Source organism: Acinonyx jubatus, chromosome D2 (genome assembly GCF_027475565.1).
Source record: "Acinonyx jubatus isolate Ajub_Pintada_27869175 chromosome D2, VMU_Ajub_asm_v1.0, whole genome shotgun sequence".
Classification (NCBI taxonomy): domain Eukaryota; kingdom Metazoa; phylum Chordata; class Mammalia; order Carnivora; family Felidae; genus Acinonyx; species Acinonyx jubatus.
The window spans coordinates 60,024,483-60,044,793 of NC_069393.1; the positions used below are offsets into that span (position 1 = coordinate 60,024,483).

Genomic DNA, 20,311 nt, shown 5'->3' on the forward strand with positions numbered 1-20,311 from the left:
CTGAAAAATGAAAGCAAAATTAATCAACATTTTAAACTATACGTTAAATCATAAAACACAGAAAAATAACATGGATATAAATACTCGAGGAACATCAATTTAATCTTAAAAGGCCACCACCTACCCTTTTATGAAATAAAGAAATGTGGTTGTCACGTCTGCCACCTACTGGAAGGTAAAGGCAGTTTTCTCCGCTATTTTACACTACTTTGTATACTTCCAGGAGTGAAGACTATATCTTTAATATTTAGGTTTCCCCCACATGTTACATTCTAACATTTTCCAATTTATTTTTTTTAACATTTTCCAATTTAAAGTAAGACTTCTTTTTTTCCTATCATAATAAATGTGTTTTCTCTTTACAGTAACCTTTACAAGATAGATTTCTTACAAGAAGGCTACTAGATTTCCTGTTAGTTTGCTTATAGCATAATGGGCAAGATTTGCTGTTTGCTCTTCACCTAGAAGTGCAAAGGGACTTCTTAAGTCCATTACATTTATGTCATGAGGAGACAATAGGCTCTAACTTTTGTTGATCATCTACTATGCACAGGCATTGTATGAGGTCTTCATAGAAGATGCATGCTTTTCATTTAGTCCTCATAATAGCCCTGCATATCGGGTATTAGTATCTCCCTTCTACAGATAAGGAAAATTAGCCTCAGAGAGGTTTAATAACTTAAGGTCACAGAGCTACTAAGTGATAAAGCTTCCAACTCATGTGTACCTAGCATCAGAACCCACATTCTTTCCTATAGTGTTGTGAAGAGTAGGCCAGACCACAATTGCATCATCTACAAAATATTCTTATAATACAAATATAATAAAGAAATATATTAAAAGATAACATAAAAGCTACATTATAAGCACATAGTATGTTAATATAAATGTTTTATATATATATATGAATGTAATGTAAACCTAAAATATATAATATAAACTTAGAGTTGTAAAATAAAATATCCTACTTGTTACAAGAATTATTTCTACAGAATCCATGATGTACAGTCATCTGGCTTCTGCTTAAGCACCTAAAGAGAGAACTTCTCAACTGACAAGTTAGTTCATTCCATTTGTGGGCAACTTGGTTAGAAATGGCTTGCTCGCACTGAATCAAACATGTTTCTCCCTGTAACTTACACCTACTAGTCCTAATTTTGTCTTTTGGTACTCTTGTGAACTAGATTCAACTTTTCTTTTTATATGATAACCCTCTAAAGATCTGAAATTAATTTAAGGGGCTTAGGATTGTTCTTTTTCAGACTATTTTTGTTCCTTCCCTTACCATATATGACATGGTTTTCTAACTTTTTGCTATTCTGGTTACACCTCATTTTACCAACCTCTCTCTTAAAATGTAGTGCCCAGAGCTCAACATAATACACTAGTTGGATTAATACAGCGTACAGTTGGATAGCAACTCCCTGGTCGACTAAGGGTTACTGAGCTGAAGATTGCATTAAATTTTGGCTGTATATCATACTTATCTCATGTGAGTCCATTTTATTCACTAGGCAGATGTACATATTACAGGACCACAGAGTACTTTAACCTTTATTTTCGAATGACCCGGCATTATTTCAATATTCATACATTGCTAATAGTTTAGACATGGTAGGAATACCATAAATTGATACTTAAAACACTCCTGTTAGATGCTATTATGATCCCCAGTTTAGAAAAACAGAAATTGATGAGAATTCAGCTACATCCCAAAGGTTATATACCGTTAGTTACTGAGACTTTTCAAAGTCTATGGTTTCTATATACACTATACTGCCTGCCTGAGGTTATTTCTTTTTATAATCTTCTACTTTACACACAAACTGAAGAACAAAAACAAGAAGTACAAGACTATCTAAATATCACAAAACACGCATACCCAATTTAGGGGGGGACCTAGCTTCATATTCCAGTGGTTGAAAAGTCACTGCCCACGAGACGAACCTACCTCGGTTTTTTTTGCTTCTCCAACTCAAGTGGGGTCAACAGATGGACCAAATTTGCTTTTGTACTTGCATCAGGTTAAAACTCATCTGCCGCTTGTCCTGCCATGAGAGAGCTGCCTATGCGTTACCCTCAGTAGCCTGACTTCTGTGAGAACATAAAAGCTTTTCCATGTAATGAACTCTGGGGACTGGTGACTTCAAAAGGACTCTCTGCTTCTGGAAGCTTTCTTTCAAAAAGACTCCTTGCCACTCTGAAAGCTTTTTTCCCCTCAACCAGTTGAAAATGGATAAAGGGCTATATTATGAGTCAGACTACTCATCATAATCATCAACACAAAAGGCTCAATTCTTTCTTTTCACAGATAGAGAAGCTGAAGCTCCGAGACTAGAAGTTCTGTGAGGGCAAAGGCCATGGCTGACTTCTTCAAACCCATATTCTCAACCACTAGCAGAGTGCTGTGCTGGTATGTAGCTGGACCTTAACATCTTGTGAATAAACAAAAAGCAATTTGTTAATGTTTACAAAACTAGATAACAGAAAAGCTAGGATTTAAACCTAGATCCTCCCTTATTCCAAGCAAGGGCTCTTTTCTTCTTCTTCTTCTTCTTCTTCTTCTTCTTCTTCTTCTTCTTCTTCTTCTTTTAGAACAAGAACCAAGTCTTTTATTTGTTCATTTCTTGTGTTTGAAGTATTTCTCAATGACATCCTTGGCCTGAGACTCTTTGCCACAGTCCTTAACCACCAAACAGTTGCAACCAACCACTTGATGGGGTTTTCCCTCTCTGTCAGTTTTACATAGGCCCACCCATTCCCCTAGTTTCTTCTTGTCATCAACCTTAATTAGGTTGATTTGGTATTCAGCACAAGGGGCATCCATCAACTTGACGTATATAGGTTCATCACACTTGGATGCAAGCACACAAAGATGGGCTTGTCGCTTGGCGAATTCCACACGCCAGCCCATCGCGGGAGAGGGCAGTCTTCAGCACCTCTCGTAAAGCAGTATTAACATCCGTTGCACCTCCAGCAGCAATGCCTTCCTCAGCCATGGTGGTGGGTTACCGGTGGAGCGAAGCTTGAGTGCAACAGAGCCTCTGCCTCCCTGGGACTCCCCATGGCAGGGAAAGAGCATGAGGGCTCTTTATTCTACAGCAGGGAAAATTTACTAATGAAACAAATTTGGTAAGTGCTAATGACTGCCCTGAGTACTGTGGTCAATCCTCACTCATCATGAAAGCCTGCCATGACTTATTATTGATTTCTGCTGCGGGCAAAGACAGAGGTAATGGCGGCATACCCATCACTTATTTGCCATCTTTACCTCCCTGCCACTTTTCAAAAAATGTATAAAAAATTGATCATCAGTTCTTACTGTGTACCAGTAGAAAACTTTACATTTCCCCAAAATATTTTTTAGAAATATAAACTCCTTTCAGTTTTCAAATTTTAATTAAACAGACTTCCAAAAAATCAGGTTACATAGTAAAAATTCCAACACAACGAAAAGACTTTTTCCGTACTGTAGACTCACAGACTTCAGTTGCCCTTTTCTAGAGGCAACTGCCATTAACACATTAACATTTTTTTTATATGTCCTTTCAGGAATGATCTGTGCATGTAAAAGAGAAATGTATATACACATATTTCCCACCATGCTCTTTAAAAAAAAAACCATACATGGGCGCTTGAGATGTATTCTCTTATTTTGTTGATTGTTCCATTTAAGCATATATGCTGTTACATTAGCACATACTCGTGTGCTATATATACCATTATTTAACCAGGCCCTCTTTAGATTGGAACACATTCTTTATTATCAGAAATTGCTTGTTTAAAGTTTGGTATTACATAGTTTCTGTTCATTCCTCCAAAGGGATTATTTTGTTATCAACCACTACTACATGGGCTTTGTGTTCTCGCCCCTTAGGTGTCCTTAATATCAGCCGAGAACATAGGGTGACTGACCACATAAAGAGGTAAACACAACATAGCACAAGCTAGATACTAAATAGATGATACAGGCAATCTAGAATTATAAGGAGAAAGTTACTGAAAAGTAAAATAGTCATCAGCGACACAAAATGGAAAATCTAGATTTTCTAAAAAAAGCATGTTAGTTTATTCTGCAAACTATGTAAGAATTTTGAAAACTGCAGTTTGATACATGCCAACTCTATGATGATACTGTATTTAACAATGTTGCAATGTAATAGAATATACCATATGCTACGTATAAAGTTTGAAAGAAGCAATTTATATCAATTGGAAAGATATCCAACTACTTCAGAAAACAATTTGGCAAAACCAAGTAAAGTTGAAAACAAATATATCCTAAAACTCAGCAAATCTATACTCTTAGAAAACTATCTCACATATACACAAAGAAATACATACAAAAATGTTTAAAGCAACATTATTTATAACAGCAAAAAAAAAAAAAAACTGGAAACAAGCTATAAGTTCAACTGTACAAGAAAAGATAAATTACGGTATATTTATTTTAAGGAAATACCAGGCAATGGTGAAAATGAATCAACTAGAATTACACATTTCCTCATGGATGAATCACACAATGCTGAGTGAATAAAACAAATTGGAAAACACAGTGATACCATTTAAAGTTTTTAAATGGGCAAAAGCAATTCTACATCATTGCTTAAGGATAAATACGTGTGATAAACATATTTTAAGAAACCATGGGAATCGCAATCATTACTTTTAGGAGACTGGTTATTAACCTCTAAGAAAAGAGGGATGAGCAGGAAGGGGTGGCCGAAGGGTTTGTGCCATACGAGCGTGTGGTATTTCTTAAGCCTGATGATGGTGACAGAAGTGGTGTAGTGCTATTCTTTAGACCTTTTTCTAAGTCTTAAATATTTCATGATTAATTTTTAAAAGGATATCACAAAAATTTGATTTTACCTACGTTAAGGATGATTTCATAACTGTTGGACTTAACAAATTCTTTATTTTAAGGTTAAGAGGTAGAGAGATTAAGGGTACTCACCCAATGAACTCTAGTAGTAAAGACATATCAAGTTCAGGTGGGATACGAAACACTGATTCTAAGACTTTCTTAGATCTTCCTTTGCTCGAAGGGACTGGCTGTGGAACAGCTATTTAAAAGCCAAACAAAAAAGTTGGGTTAGAATAAAAATTTCATGAATTGAGATCTTTGAAAAATATTACACAGATATTATAACTATATTGACTATTTAAAAGATGATAATGCACTCAATCTCCCTTTAATAACATTAAATAATCTGTCAAAGCCAGTGAAATTGCGCGTGGGGACCACTCCACAATGGAAGGCAGGTATACAGGGTTGGTTGATCAGGGCCACAGAGAGGGCTCATAACACAACGGTTGTAGATAATCCTTAACAAGCACTATTGTGTGCAAGGGCTCAGGGATCATGCTGAGCACTGCACGTGCAGATTCTCATTTAACCCTAATCATGATCCCATGACATAGGTATACTGCTTTTTTTTTTTTTTTACTTAAAACTGTAAAAAAACGGAGATTACTGTTCAAGTGAGATTAGGCAATATATAGTACGTGGAAGAACCAGGACTTAAACACAAATTTATCTAATTTCTAAGCTATCACATCACCATCATCACAAAAACTGAACAGTTACTATGTTCCAGGCACTGTTTTAAGTGCTTTGTATTACTCAATGTATCCTCACAACAATTTTAGGAAGTACTATGATTATCCCTACTTTATAGATGAGGAGTCTGAGACATTGAAGTAATTTGTCAGAGTCACACAGAAAGTGGCAGGGCTAGGATCAATCTCAGACCATCTAGCTCCAGAGCCTGTACTCCTTAATTTTTATAATTAATTAAATTGAATTACACATCATTACTTTCATCATCTTTCTCGCTCTTTGATCATAAGAAAACAAGCTATCACCAAAAATAATTTCAAAGGGAATAAATTTCGTTAAGTTAGTGGTCTTTAATCTATAAATACATTATGGTATACACCCAAACTTACCAGGTTTAGGTACTTCTAGACCTCTTTCTTTATAGAAATCATGCATTTGCTTTTTTTCTCCTAAAAAATGATAAAACACAGACTAAATTACACTTAAAATGTAACTAGTAGAGTCAGCAGAGATTCTGGGGTTCACAACCATGTAATAAAATAAACTTACTTTCCTCTAGATTGATCACTAATTTGTACACTATGTCTTGTAACTGTCGGTCCAACCTAATAAAAGGAAAGGATGGAGAATACCTCAGAATTCAGCAAAATGCATTTTGGTACAGAGTGAGAATAACTGATGCTCTTTGTAAATAACTGCTTTCTCTTGGGAGTGGATATCTCCTTTTTCAGAGGTGAGTTATTTTTATAGGTAGCACCAGTTCTCAACTGAGAGAACCTCAAGTCATTAATTATATGTAATCATAAGTAATCACAGACTATTGAATGGTTTGCTAAATTGTTCCATGTGGACTCTCTTATTCTCCTGATAAGAATATGAGCTTGAGTGCGGAAACTGGATTTTGAACTTCTGTGCATCATCTGCAAACCATTCTTCTAGAAAGATAGTAAAAACGTAATAGTATTTGCTGAACAAATGAAAACCAATCCACTTTTAATATTTTTCTTCACTTAGGAAACATAGAATGAACTGAAAATCTGAAAAAGCCACAATGACCTAGGACACACCGGTTTTTCTAAAGAGGCCAGTTGTTTCAGGCATCATTTTTAAAAAGCAGAATTCTAACTATCCCCAAATGACAAACCTAAACTAGCCACAGGAACTTGACTGATGGAATTAAAACCCTCAGAAAGAGAGGCCTGTGCTTATTTATTTATGTATTTATTTATTTTATTTATTTTTGGTCCCCAGAAGGTATCACAGTGCCTGGCACACAGTAAGTGTGTTAGATATATTTCTTCAGAGAATATGTAGTTGCCTTTTTGAAACAGGTCAAGAATTCATTCCCAACTACACAACTAGAAGTTTTCATTAAACAAAGTATATTTAAAATATAAATTTTACTTATATATTTTTCTTACCTTATGTTATAAAGAGGTTGTGTCTGATGTACTACTATGTTGCATTTTGGACATCTGTTGCTATAGTAAAAATGTCTTACAATGCAGCTTTTACAAACTGTTGAAAAATAAAATGTTTAAATTAGGATGTTTTGGAGACATTTCAAAAATTGAATGTATCATTTCAAAATGTGAACTATATACTTACATGTATGAAGACATTCTGTAATGGTAGTTGCATCTATTAAGTAACCTTTGCAAATGGAACACAAGATGTACGGGGTCAGTTCTGAGAGATTAATCAGGCGCTGCAAATGCAATGGAAGTAGTTTTAAAGTACAAGCCCTTGCCTTCTCAAATTCTTAAGCCATAATCCCCACATATCATTATGAACAATGTAACTTACTTTGCAACACCACAATATTACAGTACCTCCAACCCTTCAAAATACTTCTGAAAGTTACAATAACACAATATAAACCAATGTTTCAAAAAGACCTTATTTTCCTGGATATACTGCATACTGCCAGATGAGGAGCATCTTACTTTATGAAATACTTACAAAACGGTCAAACTTTCCAGATACAGGTGTTTACGTTTAATAGGTCAATTCTGACTGGCTAGGTGTATTACCCAACTTGATGAAGTATGCCCTACCACATTAAACAAACAAAACAAAACAAAAAACAAAACAAAAACAACCATCCTTTTCAATTAGAGATTGACTGGATAGGGAAGAGTGTGCCATCCTCTCAACACCCTGTAGAAGAAATGGACTGTTTCTCGTCCGACTTCCAAGTTCCTGGGAAGAGAAGCACTGCACTTACGCGCCCACCCGCCTGGCATAATTTAATAATGATTTACAGAAAGGTCGAGTCGGACCCCGAGAGCCTAAGTGAGCGGCAGGAACCTCACAAAGAGTCGACAGGGGGTCGGGCGGGGAAACAAGCCCAGTCCGCGCCACATGCCTGGGCAGGTAGAGCAGGGAGGGGTGGAGGTCGACGCGAGTGCCAAGGGCTACAACGGCGAGCCGGGGACGCGCGGCCCGGCCCTCGATGGGGAGGGCGGGCTTCGTCCCGGAGGCCCCTCTGCCCCGGCGTGGTCAGGCAGGGGCTATAAATACCTCCTCTTCGTCCTCGGAGTCCGGCCGGCCTCCCTCCAGCCTCAGCGAGAAGTGGCTCATCTCTTCCTCCTCCTCCTCTTCTTCTTCCTCCAGCTCCTCATCCTCTTCCAACTCGTCGTCCTCGTCCTCGAAGCGGCCCCGCATGCGGCCCAGGCTGCGCTCCGGCTCCAACTCTGGGGGCCGGGCGCCCGAGCAGCCGGGAGCCCCCGCCTCGGGCAAAGGCGGCGGGCCCTCCTCCCCCGCTGCGGGTGCCGGGGTGAGGGCAGGCGGGGACACGGCTGGCGGGGGCGGCATGGCCGCAGCTCCCTCGGCCCTGGCGGCTCCCGCGCTGCCCGTCGCCAACGAAACCCTCTCCATGCCGGGGCTAGAGGCCGGTCGAGACGAGACCCAGTGGCTGGCTAGCGCGGGAGTACTGCCGACTTGCCTACGCTGCCAGTGCGCAGGCGCGAGAGACCTGCAGGGCCGCTGGGAAATGTGGTTCGCTGCCCTCACCTAAACCTGGGCGTGCACTGAGCCGTTCTGCATATAGGGTGGGGCCCATGGCCGCATTTAGAAGAATCAAGTTTTCACTTTGGAAGGCTGATGCTCTCTTCACTCCTTTTTAATTTCATTTAATTTTTAAGCAGTTTGCTTTTTTAAACTGATCTCTACACCAAATGGGATTTGAACTTACAACCCTGAGATCAAGAGTCCCGTGCTCTACAGACTGAGTCACTCGGTTGTCCCTCTTCACTCCCTTTTTTAAAATGATTAAATTGTTAAGCATATGACTTCCGCTCAGATCATGATCACATGGTTCATGGGTTCAAGCCCCAGGTCAGGCTCAGTGCTGACAGTTCAGAGCCTGGAGCCTGCTTGGGATTCTGTGTCTCCCTCTCTGCTGCCTCTCCCCCACTTGTGCTCTGTATCTCAAAAGTAAATTTAAAAATGTTAAAAAAAATTAAAATGACAAAATTGGTACCATTCCAGACAGCAGTATTCTGTCTGTATGGATTGATGCGCAGAGCACTGAAATAGGTGCCATCATGATGTCGTATTATGAACCATAATGACCTAAGTTTGAGTGGCGATTGCGCATTTCTTTCATCCAAGATTATTTCCATGAGGAAGTATGACATTTCTATTTTGAAATATGTAAGTTTATTTGGAGGAATTAAATCTTTTATTGCCATAGGATGGACATTTAATCACCATTTAAAGACCATCCTCGAGTCCCTATCACATAGAAGAAAGTCATTATATTTACTTCAACAAATATTTACCAAAGGTCTATTGTAGCAGGAACTGAGACCTATTCATGCACTCCTACCCCCCACCCCCCAATTTTTTTATGAAAGAGATATGGCGTTGGCGTAGTTTATCCTTGCTAACACAGTGCCAGCTAATGTCATGATGCTTGTAAGCTGGATTCAGAAAGGAGTTAAAAGCTCCTTCACGAAATAATGCTGGGGGTGGGGGGATCACACTTGAGAGAGAATGTGTTGTCACTGAGTAAAATCAATGCTAATTTGGGAGTGGTGTACATACTTCTTAGGGAACTGGTGAGGAAATCAAGTCATTATGCTTATTTGGGGAAAACTGAACCTGACTTGATGAGCACCCATTGCCCCTGGACTAGACTCTCCCTCTCCCTCTGTAGTCGCCAAAATCTGGTCAAGCCTAAGATACTGAAGTATGCAAGATTCAAAAAGTGGAAGAAAGGAAATGTCTCCTCCTATATGGAAGAGTATAAAGCCTCGAGGAAGGGGGATGGGAACTGGACTAGGATATTGAAAGAGGACGGTTGAAGAGAGATTGAAAGGGACATAGACACCTGAGATAGTCTCCTTACATGACCCTAAAACCGTAAGAGCTTCCACCTGATTATATTAGATAAAGGCATAGCTTTTCACCTTTCAACATTGTAAGACAAGATAATTACTTGTACCATGCGTTTTAATCATAAAATTTTGTAGTGTGGGGTGCCTGGGTGGCTCAGTTAGTTAAGCCTCCAACTCTTGATATCAGATATAGGTCTTGCTCTCAGTGTGGTGAGTTGAAGCACCACAATGGAGTCTGCACTAGGCGCGGAGCCTACTTTATTAATATTATATTTTATGTAGAGTGTGAAATATTGAGAATCCTCAAAATTTTAAAAATGTAATCAAGAATCTGCACGTTTTCAAATCTGGCAAGCTAACTGAATTATGAACTTGCATTACTGCCATGGGGGGTAGCAGTTTAGTTAGTAAACAGAAATATCTGCAGGCCTTGTGGGTCCTAGGGTGTGAAAGGTAGTTTTATGTGTCATCTTGGCGAAGCTATAGTACCCAGTGATTCAAATACTTATCTAGGTATTGCTGTGAAGGTATTTATAGATGTAATTAACATCTACAATCAGTTGACTTTAAGTAAAAGAAATTATCCCATATAATCTGAACAGATCTTATCCAATCAGTTGAAACCCTTAGGGGTAAAACTGAGATTCACCTGAGGAAGAGAAATTCTTCCTGAGGACTGCAGCATTAATCCTTCCCAGGAGTTTCCAGCATGTTGGCCTGCCCTACAGATTTCAGATCTGCCTAGCAAGCCTCCAGGATTGTTTAAAGCAATTCCTTGTAATAAATCTCTTAATAAATATATGTGTCCTAGTACTTATGTTTCTCTGGTAGAACGACTAATCCATATGGTAAACGGCTTAACTATGTGATATTTATAATATGTGAGGCCTTCCAAAATGTATCTATTTCATAAAATGAGGATTTTTTTGTATCTCCATTATGATCTAAGTGTGTTTCCACATCAAAGTTATATTTGGGGCACTTACCTGGGACCTTTACATTTTGACAAGTCACCAGAATTGAATCATGTCCCAGATTGAGCCAGAACTCACCCTGAATGTTAACTTGTTAAAATGGTGTAAATACAAAACAGCAGAAGTGGACCTACACAACGAGTAATTGCACTCCTTACATGATAATTAATTAGACTGACAGAGATGCTGTAGAAAAGATGAAACATCAGTACTAGAGGTTTTTTTTTGGGGGGGGGGTGCTTTGATATTCAAACAGAAGAGCCTATCTAGAGGTGCCTGCCTGGCTCAGTCAGTGGAGCATACGACTCTGGATCTTGGGGTTGTGAATTCAAACCCCACACTGGGTGTGGAGCCTACTTAAAAAAACAAGAGGGGCACCTGGGTGGCTCAGTGGGTTAAGCATCTGACTCTTGATTTGGGTGCAGGTAGTAATCTGGCAGTTTGTGAGGTCGAACCCCGTGTTGGGCTCTGTGCTGACAGCGTGGAGCCTGCTTGGGATTCTGTCTCCCTCTCTCTTTCTGTCCCTCCTCTGCTCGTGCTCTCCCTCTCAAACATAAATAAACATTAAAAAAAAAAGAAAAGCATATCTAAAAACCGTTATGAAGGGCTCACACATTAATTAACTAGGAGATGGCAATTGTTGCTTGATTATAAATGTTGATTGTGAAGGATAGTGGGTCTCTGGGTACAAAATTGTTATTTTTATTTATTTATGTATTTTAAAAGCTTATTTATTTTGAGAGAGAGAGACAGCATGCAACCAGGGGAGGGGCAGAGAGAGGGGGAGAGAGAATCCCAAGCAGGTTCCTGTGATGTTGGCACAGAGCTAACTGAAAGCTCAATCTCACAAACCATGATCTCAGATCATGGCCTGAGCTGAGATCAAGAGTCAGACTCTTAACTGACTAAACCACCCAGGTCCCCTTGGGTACAAACTTTTTAAAGCAGATCCATGAGCAATATTGTGGGACTGGTTGGGGAATCAAGAAACCCCTAAATGTTCCTTGGGACTTGCAGTGATTTCCTGATACTCTTTGTAAATAAACAATTCACCAAAGTCTTTAACTTTTAAAAGCAGATTTAAAAAAAATCAGGGGCACCAGGGTGGTTCAGTTAGTTAAGCATCTGACTTCAGTTAGTTAAGCTTAGTTCTTGAGTTGAGCCCGTGTCGGGCTCTGGCTGGCAGCTCAGATCCTGGAGCCTGCTTCAGATTCTGTGTCTCCCTCTCTCTCTGCCCTTCCCCTGCTTGCACTGTGTCTCTCAAAAACAAATAAATAAACATTAAAAAATTTTGTTTTAGTAAAGGACTGGGGCGTCTCGCTGGCTCAGTTGGAAGGGCATGTGATGCTTGATCTTGGGGTCGAGCCCCATGTTGTATGTAGAGATTACTTAAATTTAAAAAATATACAAAGGATTTTATGGTATCAATATTCATTTCAAAAAAAGTATTATTAAAACAGTTTCAAATCATCAGATGAATATGTTATATAAATAATTAGATACAACTCTGACCCAAAATATAGACTCTAATCTAGGTCTAGACTTGATTTGTAAATATTATTATTTACCCTACTTCTTGTGCTGATTTGCTAACATGGTGAGGGTTCCTGAAACTCATAGCTTTGTCTTAATTTCAAGGATCACATGGCTAATGATCTAAAATTCTGCATTGCTGCTCAAGTCCTACAGATCATGTCTTCTGATGTTATATAACAAATTGTATTTGTGAAAGAAAATCAAACTTTAAATTCCTCTGAAAAGTCAGATTCCAAAGGTATTTAGCATCATGGTACCTTACCAAATTAAAACGTGTTTTTTGTTTGTTTTTCCAAATACCCCATCTAAAACAGACTCCTTAGAGTTCCATTATAAAGGTTTGTAAGAACTATACTAAATCTAATTAAAGGCAGTGGATGAATATACTCATTTGTTGTTGTTACAAAATGTTGACTAGGTCTAGGCAAAATAATCTTTAAAGAGAAGAACATTGTTGAAGGACACACACATCCCAATTTTGAAACTACTACAAAGCTACAATAATAAAAAACACTGTGGTACTAGCGTAATGATAGATGCGCAAATCAAATGGAATAGAACTGAGAAGGCAGAAATAAACCCTCACATTTGTAGTCAATTGGTTTTTGAGAAAGTTCCCAAAACAGCCAAAGGGGAAAGAATTTCAACAAATGGTGCTGGGATAACTGGATAGCCACATGCAAAAGAATGAGGTTGGACCCTTACCTCTTACCATATACAAAAGTTAGCTGAAATGGATAATCGACTTGGAGCACCTGGGTGGCTCAGTTGGTTAAGCATCCAACTTTTGATCTCAGCTTAAAAAATTTTTTTTAATGTTTATTTATTTTTGAGAGACAGAGAGAGGCAGAGCATGAGCAGGGAGGGAGCAGAGAGAGAGGAAGACACAGAATCTGAAGCAGGCTCCAGGCTTTGATCTGTCAGCACAGACCTCCATACGGGGCTCAAACTCATGGACCACGAGATCATGACCTGAGCCAAAGTCGGATGCTTAACTGACTGAGCCACCCAGGCGCCCCTTGATCTCAGCTTTTTAAAGTTTATTTATTTATTTTAAAATTTTTAATGTTTACTTTTGAGAGAGAGAGCCAGCGGGGGAGAGGCAGAGAGAGAGGGAGACAGAGGATCCAAAGTGCGCTCTGCACTGAGAGCAGAGAGTCTGATGAGGGCTTGAACTCACGAACTGCAAGATAATGACCCAAGCCAAAGTTGGATGTCCAACTGACTGAGCCACCCAGGTGCCCCTATTTATTTATTTTGAGAGAGAGAGAGAGAGAGAGAGAGAGAGAGAGAGAGAGAGAGAGAGAATGAGCTCTGTGCTCAGACATGGGGCTTGAACTCACAAGAAGTGAGATCATGACCTGAGCCAAATTCCAGATCGGGACACTTACCCAACTGAGCCACCCAGGTGCTCCATCAGCTCAGGTCCTGATTTCAGGATTGTGAGTTCAAGCCCTGTGTTGGGCTCTGTGCTGGATGTGAAGCCTACTTAAAACACATACACACAAATGGATCATGGACTTAAGTGTAAAAGCTAAAAACAGTGAGGGTACAGTAGCAAATATGAAAATGATACATTCTTTTTTTCTTTTCAAAATTATGTTTAAAGACTTGGAAGACAAAAAAAAGAGGTCATAAAAAATGTACAATAGAAATAATTCCTGAATAATAATAATAATAATAAGCCTTCATGTAAAATGACACTGAACCCAAGAAAGAAAAAGTAAGATTAAGCACAGTTTTTTTCTGACATGCTTTCATGAACCCACAGATACATGTCTGGTGCACATCATTATCATGTGTTAAAGAATGTTAGATAGCCCTTTTCTACCCTTAAAAAATAAAATAATAATTAAAGAGTTTGTGTGTGTGTGTGTGTGTGTGTGTGTGTGTGCGCGCTAACGAAATGTCTCCAATGATAGTTCTGAGAACCAAATCTTTTAAAGTATATAAGGCAAAATTTTGTCACTTGGGGTAGGGGTATGGATATATGGATAGGTCCTAAATGTTGGTTTAGCTTAATTTAGACCAATAGACCAATTTAGACCTGCACAATAGGGCAACCCATTCTTCTTGGCTGAGACTACTATCAGGAGGGCCACTGAGGAAAGAAAAGGACTCAGCCTATGGCAAACCACTGGAAGATACTGAAACAGAGCAACAATCTCCTTAAGATCAGTTTGGGTCCACAGAGGTAGAGAGTCCTTTAGCCAACAGTTGAAAATGAACACTTTTACATATCTTGTATAAGTCATCCAAGCAACTGAGTGGGAGAGGAGCAGAGAGAGAGGGAGACATAGGATCCGAAGCAGGTTCCAGGCTCTGAACTGTCAGCACAGAGCCCAACCCAGGGCTCCAACTCAAGAACTGAGAGATCATGACCTGAGCTGAAGTCGGCACTCAACCAATGGAGCCACCCAGGCACCCTTTAAGTTCTTTAAATTTATTTTTAATTTATTTAATTATTTAACTTTGTTTGTTTGTTTGTTTGCTTTAGAGAGAGAGCAAAAGTAGGGGAAAGGGACAGAGGGAGAGAGAGAATCTCAGGCAGGCCCCATGCTCAGCATGGAGCCCGATGTGGGGCTTGATCCCACAACCCTGGGATCATGACCTAAGCACAAATCAAGAGTCAGACACTTAAACAACTGAGCCACCCAGGCTCCCCAACTGTAAAGTTCTATATAGTAAATATGTTTGGCTTTATGGGCCAGTTGAGTAGCCTCTGTTGTAGCTACTCAACTCTGTTGCTGTAGCACAGAAACAGCCATAGATAATATATAAACAAATAACTCTGATTTTGTGCCAATAAAAGTTTATTTCTAAAGAAAGACAGTGGGCTATAGTTTGCTGACCCCAACCGTAGAACAATTAATATCCTAGCATTAAGTGTGAACTACCACACCAGTCGATAGACCTGTGGAGAAGGTATAATAGGAGTCAACCGTAAGAAAATGGAGGTGGAGGGGAAGAGTTGCCTAAGCAAAGTGTGCGGCAAGTGAATGGGAGATAAGTTGGAGACAGAGGCTTCAAGTAAGCAGCAGATTTGAACCAAGGGAAACTATTTGCATATTATTATAAATGAGGTGAGAAATCACTGAGGGATTATAGGCATGTGAAAATTTTAAAAGTCTTTTTTTACATTTCTTTATGTTTTGAGAGACAGAGAAAGGCAGAGCATGAAGGGGGGAAGGGCAGAGAGAGAGGGAGTCACAGATTCTGAAGCAGGCTCCAGGCTCTGAACTGTCAGCACAGAGCCCAACGCGGGGGCTCGAAGTCACAAACCACAAGATCATGACCTGAGCCGAAGTTGGACTGAGCCATCCAGGTGCCCCATATTTGTCTCTGTAATTTGATGGTAGAGAGAAAGCATGTCTGTGTGGGCCTAGATGGGAAAGATGCAAAATCCTGTGTTTGGCCTCTCTGGACTCTGCCAATGAACATCTTCCTGCTGCTTTTGCTCTGCATCCTTAGCTATAATATGCTTTAGCCTTGAGAATAACCTGCAATTGAGTCTTATGAATACTTTTAGTGAATTGCCAAACTTGAGAAGATTGTGGGATTTTTTAGAAAGGTTTTCTTATTTTTAAGTAATCTCTACACCCAACATGGGCGCAAACTCTCAACCCCGAGATCAAGAGTCACATGCTCTACTGACTGAGGCAGCCAGGTGCTCCAGTTGTGGGATTTCTCAAACACTTTTGAAAAAGACTCATACCTCACATCATATTCAAGATTCAGTCCCAAACCAATGAGAGAGCTCACTGGAAAATGTATAAGCTCTAGGGGAAAACATGGGTGAATCTTTTTCTAACTTAGGTGAAAGTCTATTTATGATTCAAAATCCAGATGCAATTAAATAAGTTGACATGTTTGACATCATAAAAAATACTTCTGCATGGTCCCCAAAATATAAACAGTATCAAAGACAATGGCCAAACTGGGAGAAAGTATTTGCAACACATATCTCAGATAAGGACCTAATATGCTAAACAGATGAAAAAAACTTAAAAATTAGGGGACAAAGATAAAACTTAATCCCCCAAAGTAATATAAAAACAGTGCCAAAATATGAAAAGATGTTCAAACTCTCTAATGATAAGACAAAATATAAACTAAAATACGTATCAACCAATGTAGCTAAGATTACTGGGTTGTGATAATTAAGTGCTTCACTCTGTATTTCTCACTGAATACAGGTAAAAGCTTTGGACAGAATGCATGGAACAGCTATCTATTGACTCTAGAATGCAATTCGTAAGAGGCAGATTGGGGAAGGCAACCAGAACTCTAACTACAACTGAACCATCACTGCATTTCCCATTTTGTTTTTCCTCTGGTATCTCCTGGCCTGGACTCAAACACAAGCTGAAATTCAGAACTGTGCACCAGGTGTGTAAGATAGAACTCTGAGAGAAATCCTCTATCATGGTTTCAGGGGCAGGAAAGGGGACCACTGTAGGTCACAAAGAATGAGGGAAATCCAAACTTTCCTTTGTTTTTGTTTTTCCATTCTCTCCCACACCAGTCCATAGGCAGGTCCATCGTGGCAATGGATGTGGGATGACAGTGGAGGCCAGGCAGGCACCTAAAACTCTGAGAGGAGAACTCTGGTCCCAAGAGCAAGGGGGCGTCCCCACCACTGTTTTCACTGTATATCCTCTTGCTTCTTGGTTCCACAGTAGTTGCATTTTCAGGGAGTACACAGCAGAGCAGAAAATTAAAGCCCACTCCCTTTTCCAGCTAGAGGACCAGAAAGAGAAGTGTTGGGGAGATTAAGGAGATCAATAAAATGGTCCTATAAAGTTGGGCTTATCCTCAAGCTGCATATACATGATCTGAGCCTAATCAATGTTACACAGGTTTTAAGAACTGAGATACAAAGTATACCACTACCCAGAAACGTTCTTAACTTGATAAAGGGCATTTATAAAAACCTCACAGTGAACATCATACTTAATAATAAAAAACTAAGTATTTTCTCCCTAAGATAAGGAATGAAGCAAGCATGTCTACTTTCCCCTAACCACTCGTATTCAACACCATATTGCAAGTCCCAGCTACTGCAATAAGACAAGAAAAATAAATAAAAGGCACACAATAAAGGACATTGGAAAGGACATAGTAAAACTATTTGTGACTTAATGAGAAATATCCATTTGGCCTCTGTGGGTCCCCCCCACACCCAGCATATAAGGCACAAAATCTATGGAATCTCTTAAGTAATAAGTGTCTTTTTGTATGCTGAAGAGATGACTGGAGGTTGAAGACACCTGGATAGCCTCAGGATGAGGTCTGAAAAAAACCATGTGATTAGAGGGTTGGAACTTTCAGCCTGATCCCCCTGGTATGAGTTTAAACTTAGGAACCAAACAAGATGGTAAATTCACACTGGTGGCTGGTCTCCCCATCATACCCAACGTGAGATGGCACCCAAATTGACACATCTGTAAAAACTGTGAAAATCCTGAGGATGTGTGTGTGTGCACATGTGTGCGTGTGAATTGGCAAATGGGGTGATGGAGCCCAGACAGTGACACTATAGACTTTCCTCCTTTTGGTGCATCTCTCACCTTTTTCCAATGCTGGGCTTCTGCCTCTCCCTCTGGGTATACATATTAGCCAAGGTAGCTTATAGCTCTACTGAAATACAAATTAATCGAGAAAAGTAATGAGATATAGCAGGTGCAACTCACATTGAAGTGAGAAACTGAAGAGTTTAGACTAGTTAAAACAGATTAAGTGCATCAGATGAAAATTTAAATAAATAATATCCCCCAAAAGAAAGGAGTTCATATTGGTTACATCACGGGTTGTCTATTTGGGCACTATTGACATTTTGGGCCAGATAATTCTTTGCTGTGGTGGGATGGGGCTGTCTTGTGAATTGTGGGAAGTTTAGCAGCATCCCTGGCTTCTACAGGTTAGATGCCAGCAGCACCACCGTGAGCTGTGGCGACCAAAAACGTCTCTATATATTGCCAAATGTCCCCAGGAGGGACAAAATCTCCCAAATGGGTTAAAGCAGGATAATAAATCATAAATAACCAATTCAAAATACTATGAAAAATATAATGGTTGAAGTAAATAATTCAATAAATGGGTTATGTAGTAATATGGATCTCAGCCGAGAATGATTACACTGAAACATCAGGTAGAGGAACTTTTCTAGAAGGTATAGGAAGGGGTAAATAAGAAAATGTGAAAGCAGACCTAGAAGATAGAAATAAAAGCATTGGGGTGCCTGGGTGGCTCAGTCAGTTAAGTGTCCGACTCTTGGTTTCAGCTCAGGTCATGATTTCATGGTTTGTGAGTTTGAACCCCACATTGCACTCTGTGCTGACAGCCTGGAGCCTGCTTGACATTCTCTCTCCCTCTCTCTCTGCCCCTCACCTGCTCACTCTCTTGGTCTTTCTCTCAAAAATAAATAAATAAACTTTAAAGAAAATAAAAAAAAAAAGAAAAGTATCAATATCTGTACTATAGGAATACAAGAAGAAGGAGAAAAATAGAAAGGAGAAAATATTTGTAGATATGTTTCCAAATTCCCAGAATTAAAAAAAAAAATCTCAGATTGAACGAGTGCATAAAGGTCCAATCAGAATAGACATGGAAAGTCCAACCCTTGACACATGAAGAGTAAAAGAACATGGAAGAGAAAGAAACAACCAGAGAGAAAGAGTAGCTCTTCTGTAAAGGAACAAGATACAGATTGACACTTGACTTCTTAATACACCCCAAGAAGAGAGCAGAAGGAGAATGAGAGTAGGGATTAGAAAGGAAGGGGAGGGGTACCTGGGTGGCCCAGTTGGTTAAGCACCCAACTCTTGATTTTGGCTCTTGTCATGATCTCATGGTTCAGGAGTTCGAGCCCTGCATTGGGCTTTCCCTGTTCTGGATTCTCTCCCCCTCTCTCTCTGTCCCTCCCCCACTCACTCTCTCTAAAAATAGGTGAATAAACTTTTAAAAAATTAAAAAAAACTTTTTTAATTATTTAATTATTTAATTTTTAATAATTTTTAATAATTATTTAGTTATTTAATTATTTAATTTTTAAATTATTTTTGAGAGCAAGTGTGAGCAGGAGAGGGGCAGAGAGAGAGAGAGAGAAGGATAGAGGCTCTAAAGCAGGATCTGTGCTGACAGCAACAAGCCTGATGTGGGGCTTGAACTTCCAAACTGAGATCGTGACCTGAACCAAAGTCAGATGCTCAACCAACTGAGCCACCCAGGCACCTCTAGGTAAATAAAGTAAAAAAAAAAAAAAAAGGGAAAAGAGAAACAAAAATTAAAAGTGGGCCTTGCAGTTATTCAATATACTTTACTGTGGTATAAAGTTCCAACCGAGACTTTTTGGAACTTAAGGGACAAAGCTAGGTGAAAGGTAGACCCTACAGAGGGAAAAGGGGTGGCTGTACTTGTGTGAGTCCCACTATCTGGGTTTCAGCTGTACAGATGGATCCAGTTTCCAGGATCTGATTCTCAAGACTAATGTCTGCACCAGAATGCTAATTTACTATTCGTAAGGGGGTAAAGTAACTTCCCAGGGAACAATAAACATGCCTGGGCTTGTTATTCATGGCATCCCTCACCTAAGTGCTCAATAATTTACCAATTATCAAGTTAATTAGTGAATACTGAATCAGAAAAATTAGTTGAATGATCCTAAGGAAAAGGACAAATTCTCCCCACCTCATAAGAGATTCAGGTTCTCTCTCTGTTGGTAAGTGCTGGGTAAATGCTAACCAACTCCTGCTCATCTTCCCCTTCACCCTCTCTTCCCCCATGTTCCATAATCTTACTTTAGATACGCAATTAGTTAAGCTTCATATTTCAGTCTTAATATCACCCTGAACATCATAATTGGACTTTATCAAACATTTACAGGACACCTTTTA

General features: G+C 39.5%; 1 protein-coding gene and 1 pseudogene across 2 annotated transcripts in view; both read right to left on the reverse strand.

The window, feature by feature from the left end:
- PCGF6 (polycomb group ring finger 6) overlaps positions 1-15,231 on the reverse strand; it is a 41,054-nt gene extending 25,823 nt beyond the window's left edge. For both annotated transcript variants that reach the window (XM_053207782.1, XM_015063078.3), the window contains exons 1-6: positions 8,087-15,231; positions 7,172-7,271; positions 6,985-7,081; positions 6,113-6,168; positions 5,953-6,012; positions 4,958-5,066 (exon numbers count right to left, since the gene is read on the reverse strand). In XM_053207782.1, the coding sequence (XP_053063757.1) occupies positions 4,958-5,066; positions 5,953-6,012; positions 6,113-6,168; positions 6,985-7,081; positions 7,172-7,271; positions 8,087-8,443 (779 nt within the window). In that variant the 5' untranslated portion in view covers positions 8,444-15,231. The remainder of the gene's footprint in view (positions 1-4,957; positions 5,067-5,952; positions 6,013-6,112; positions 6,169-6,984; positions 7,082-7,171; positions 7,272-8,086) is intronic.
- On the reverse strand, positions 7-4,949 carry LOC113600280 (40S ribosomal protein S12-like; annotated as a pseudogene).
- Positions 15,232-20,311: the final 5,080 nt, after the last annotated feature.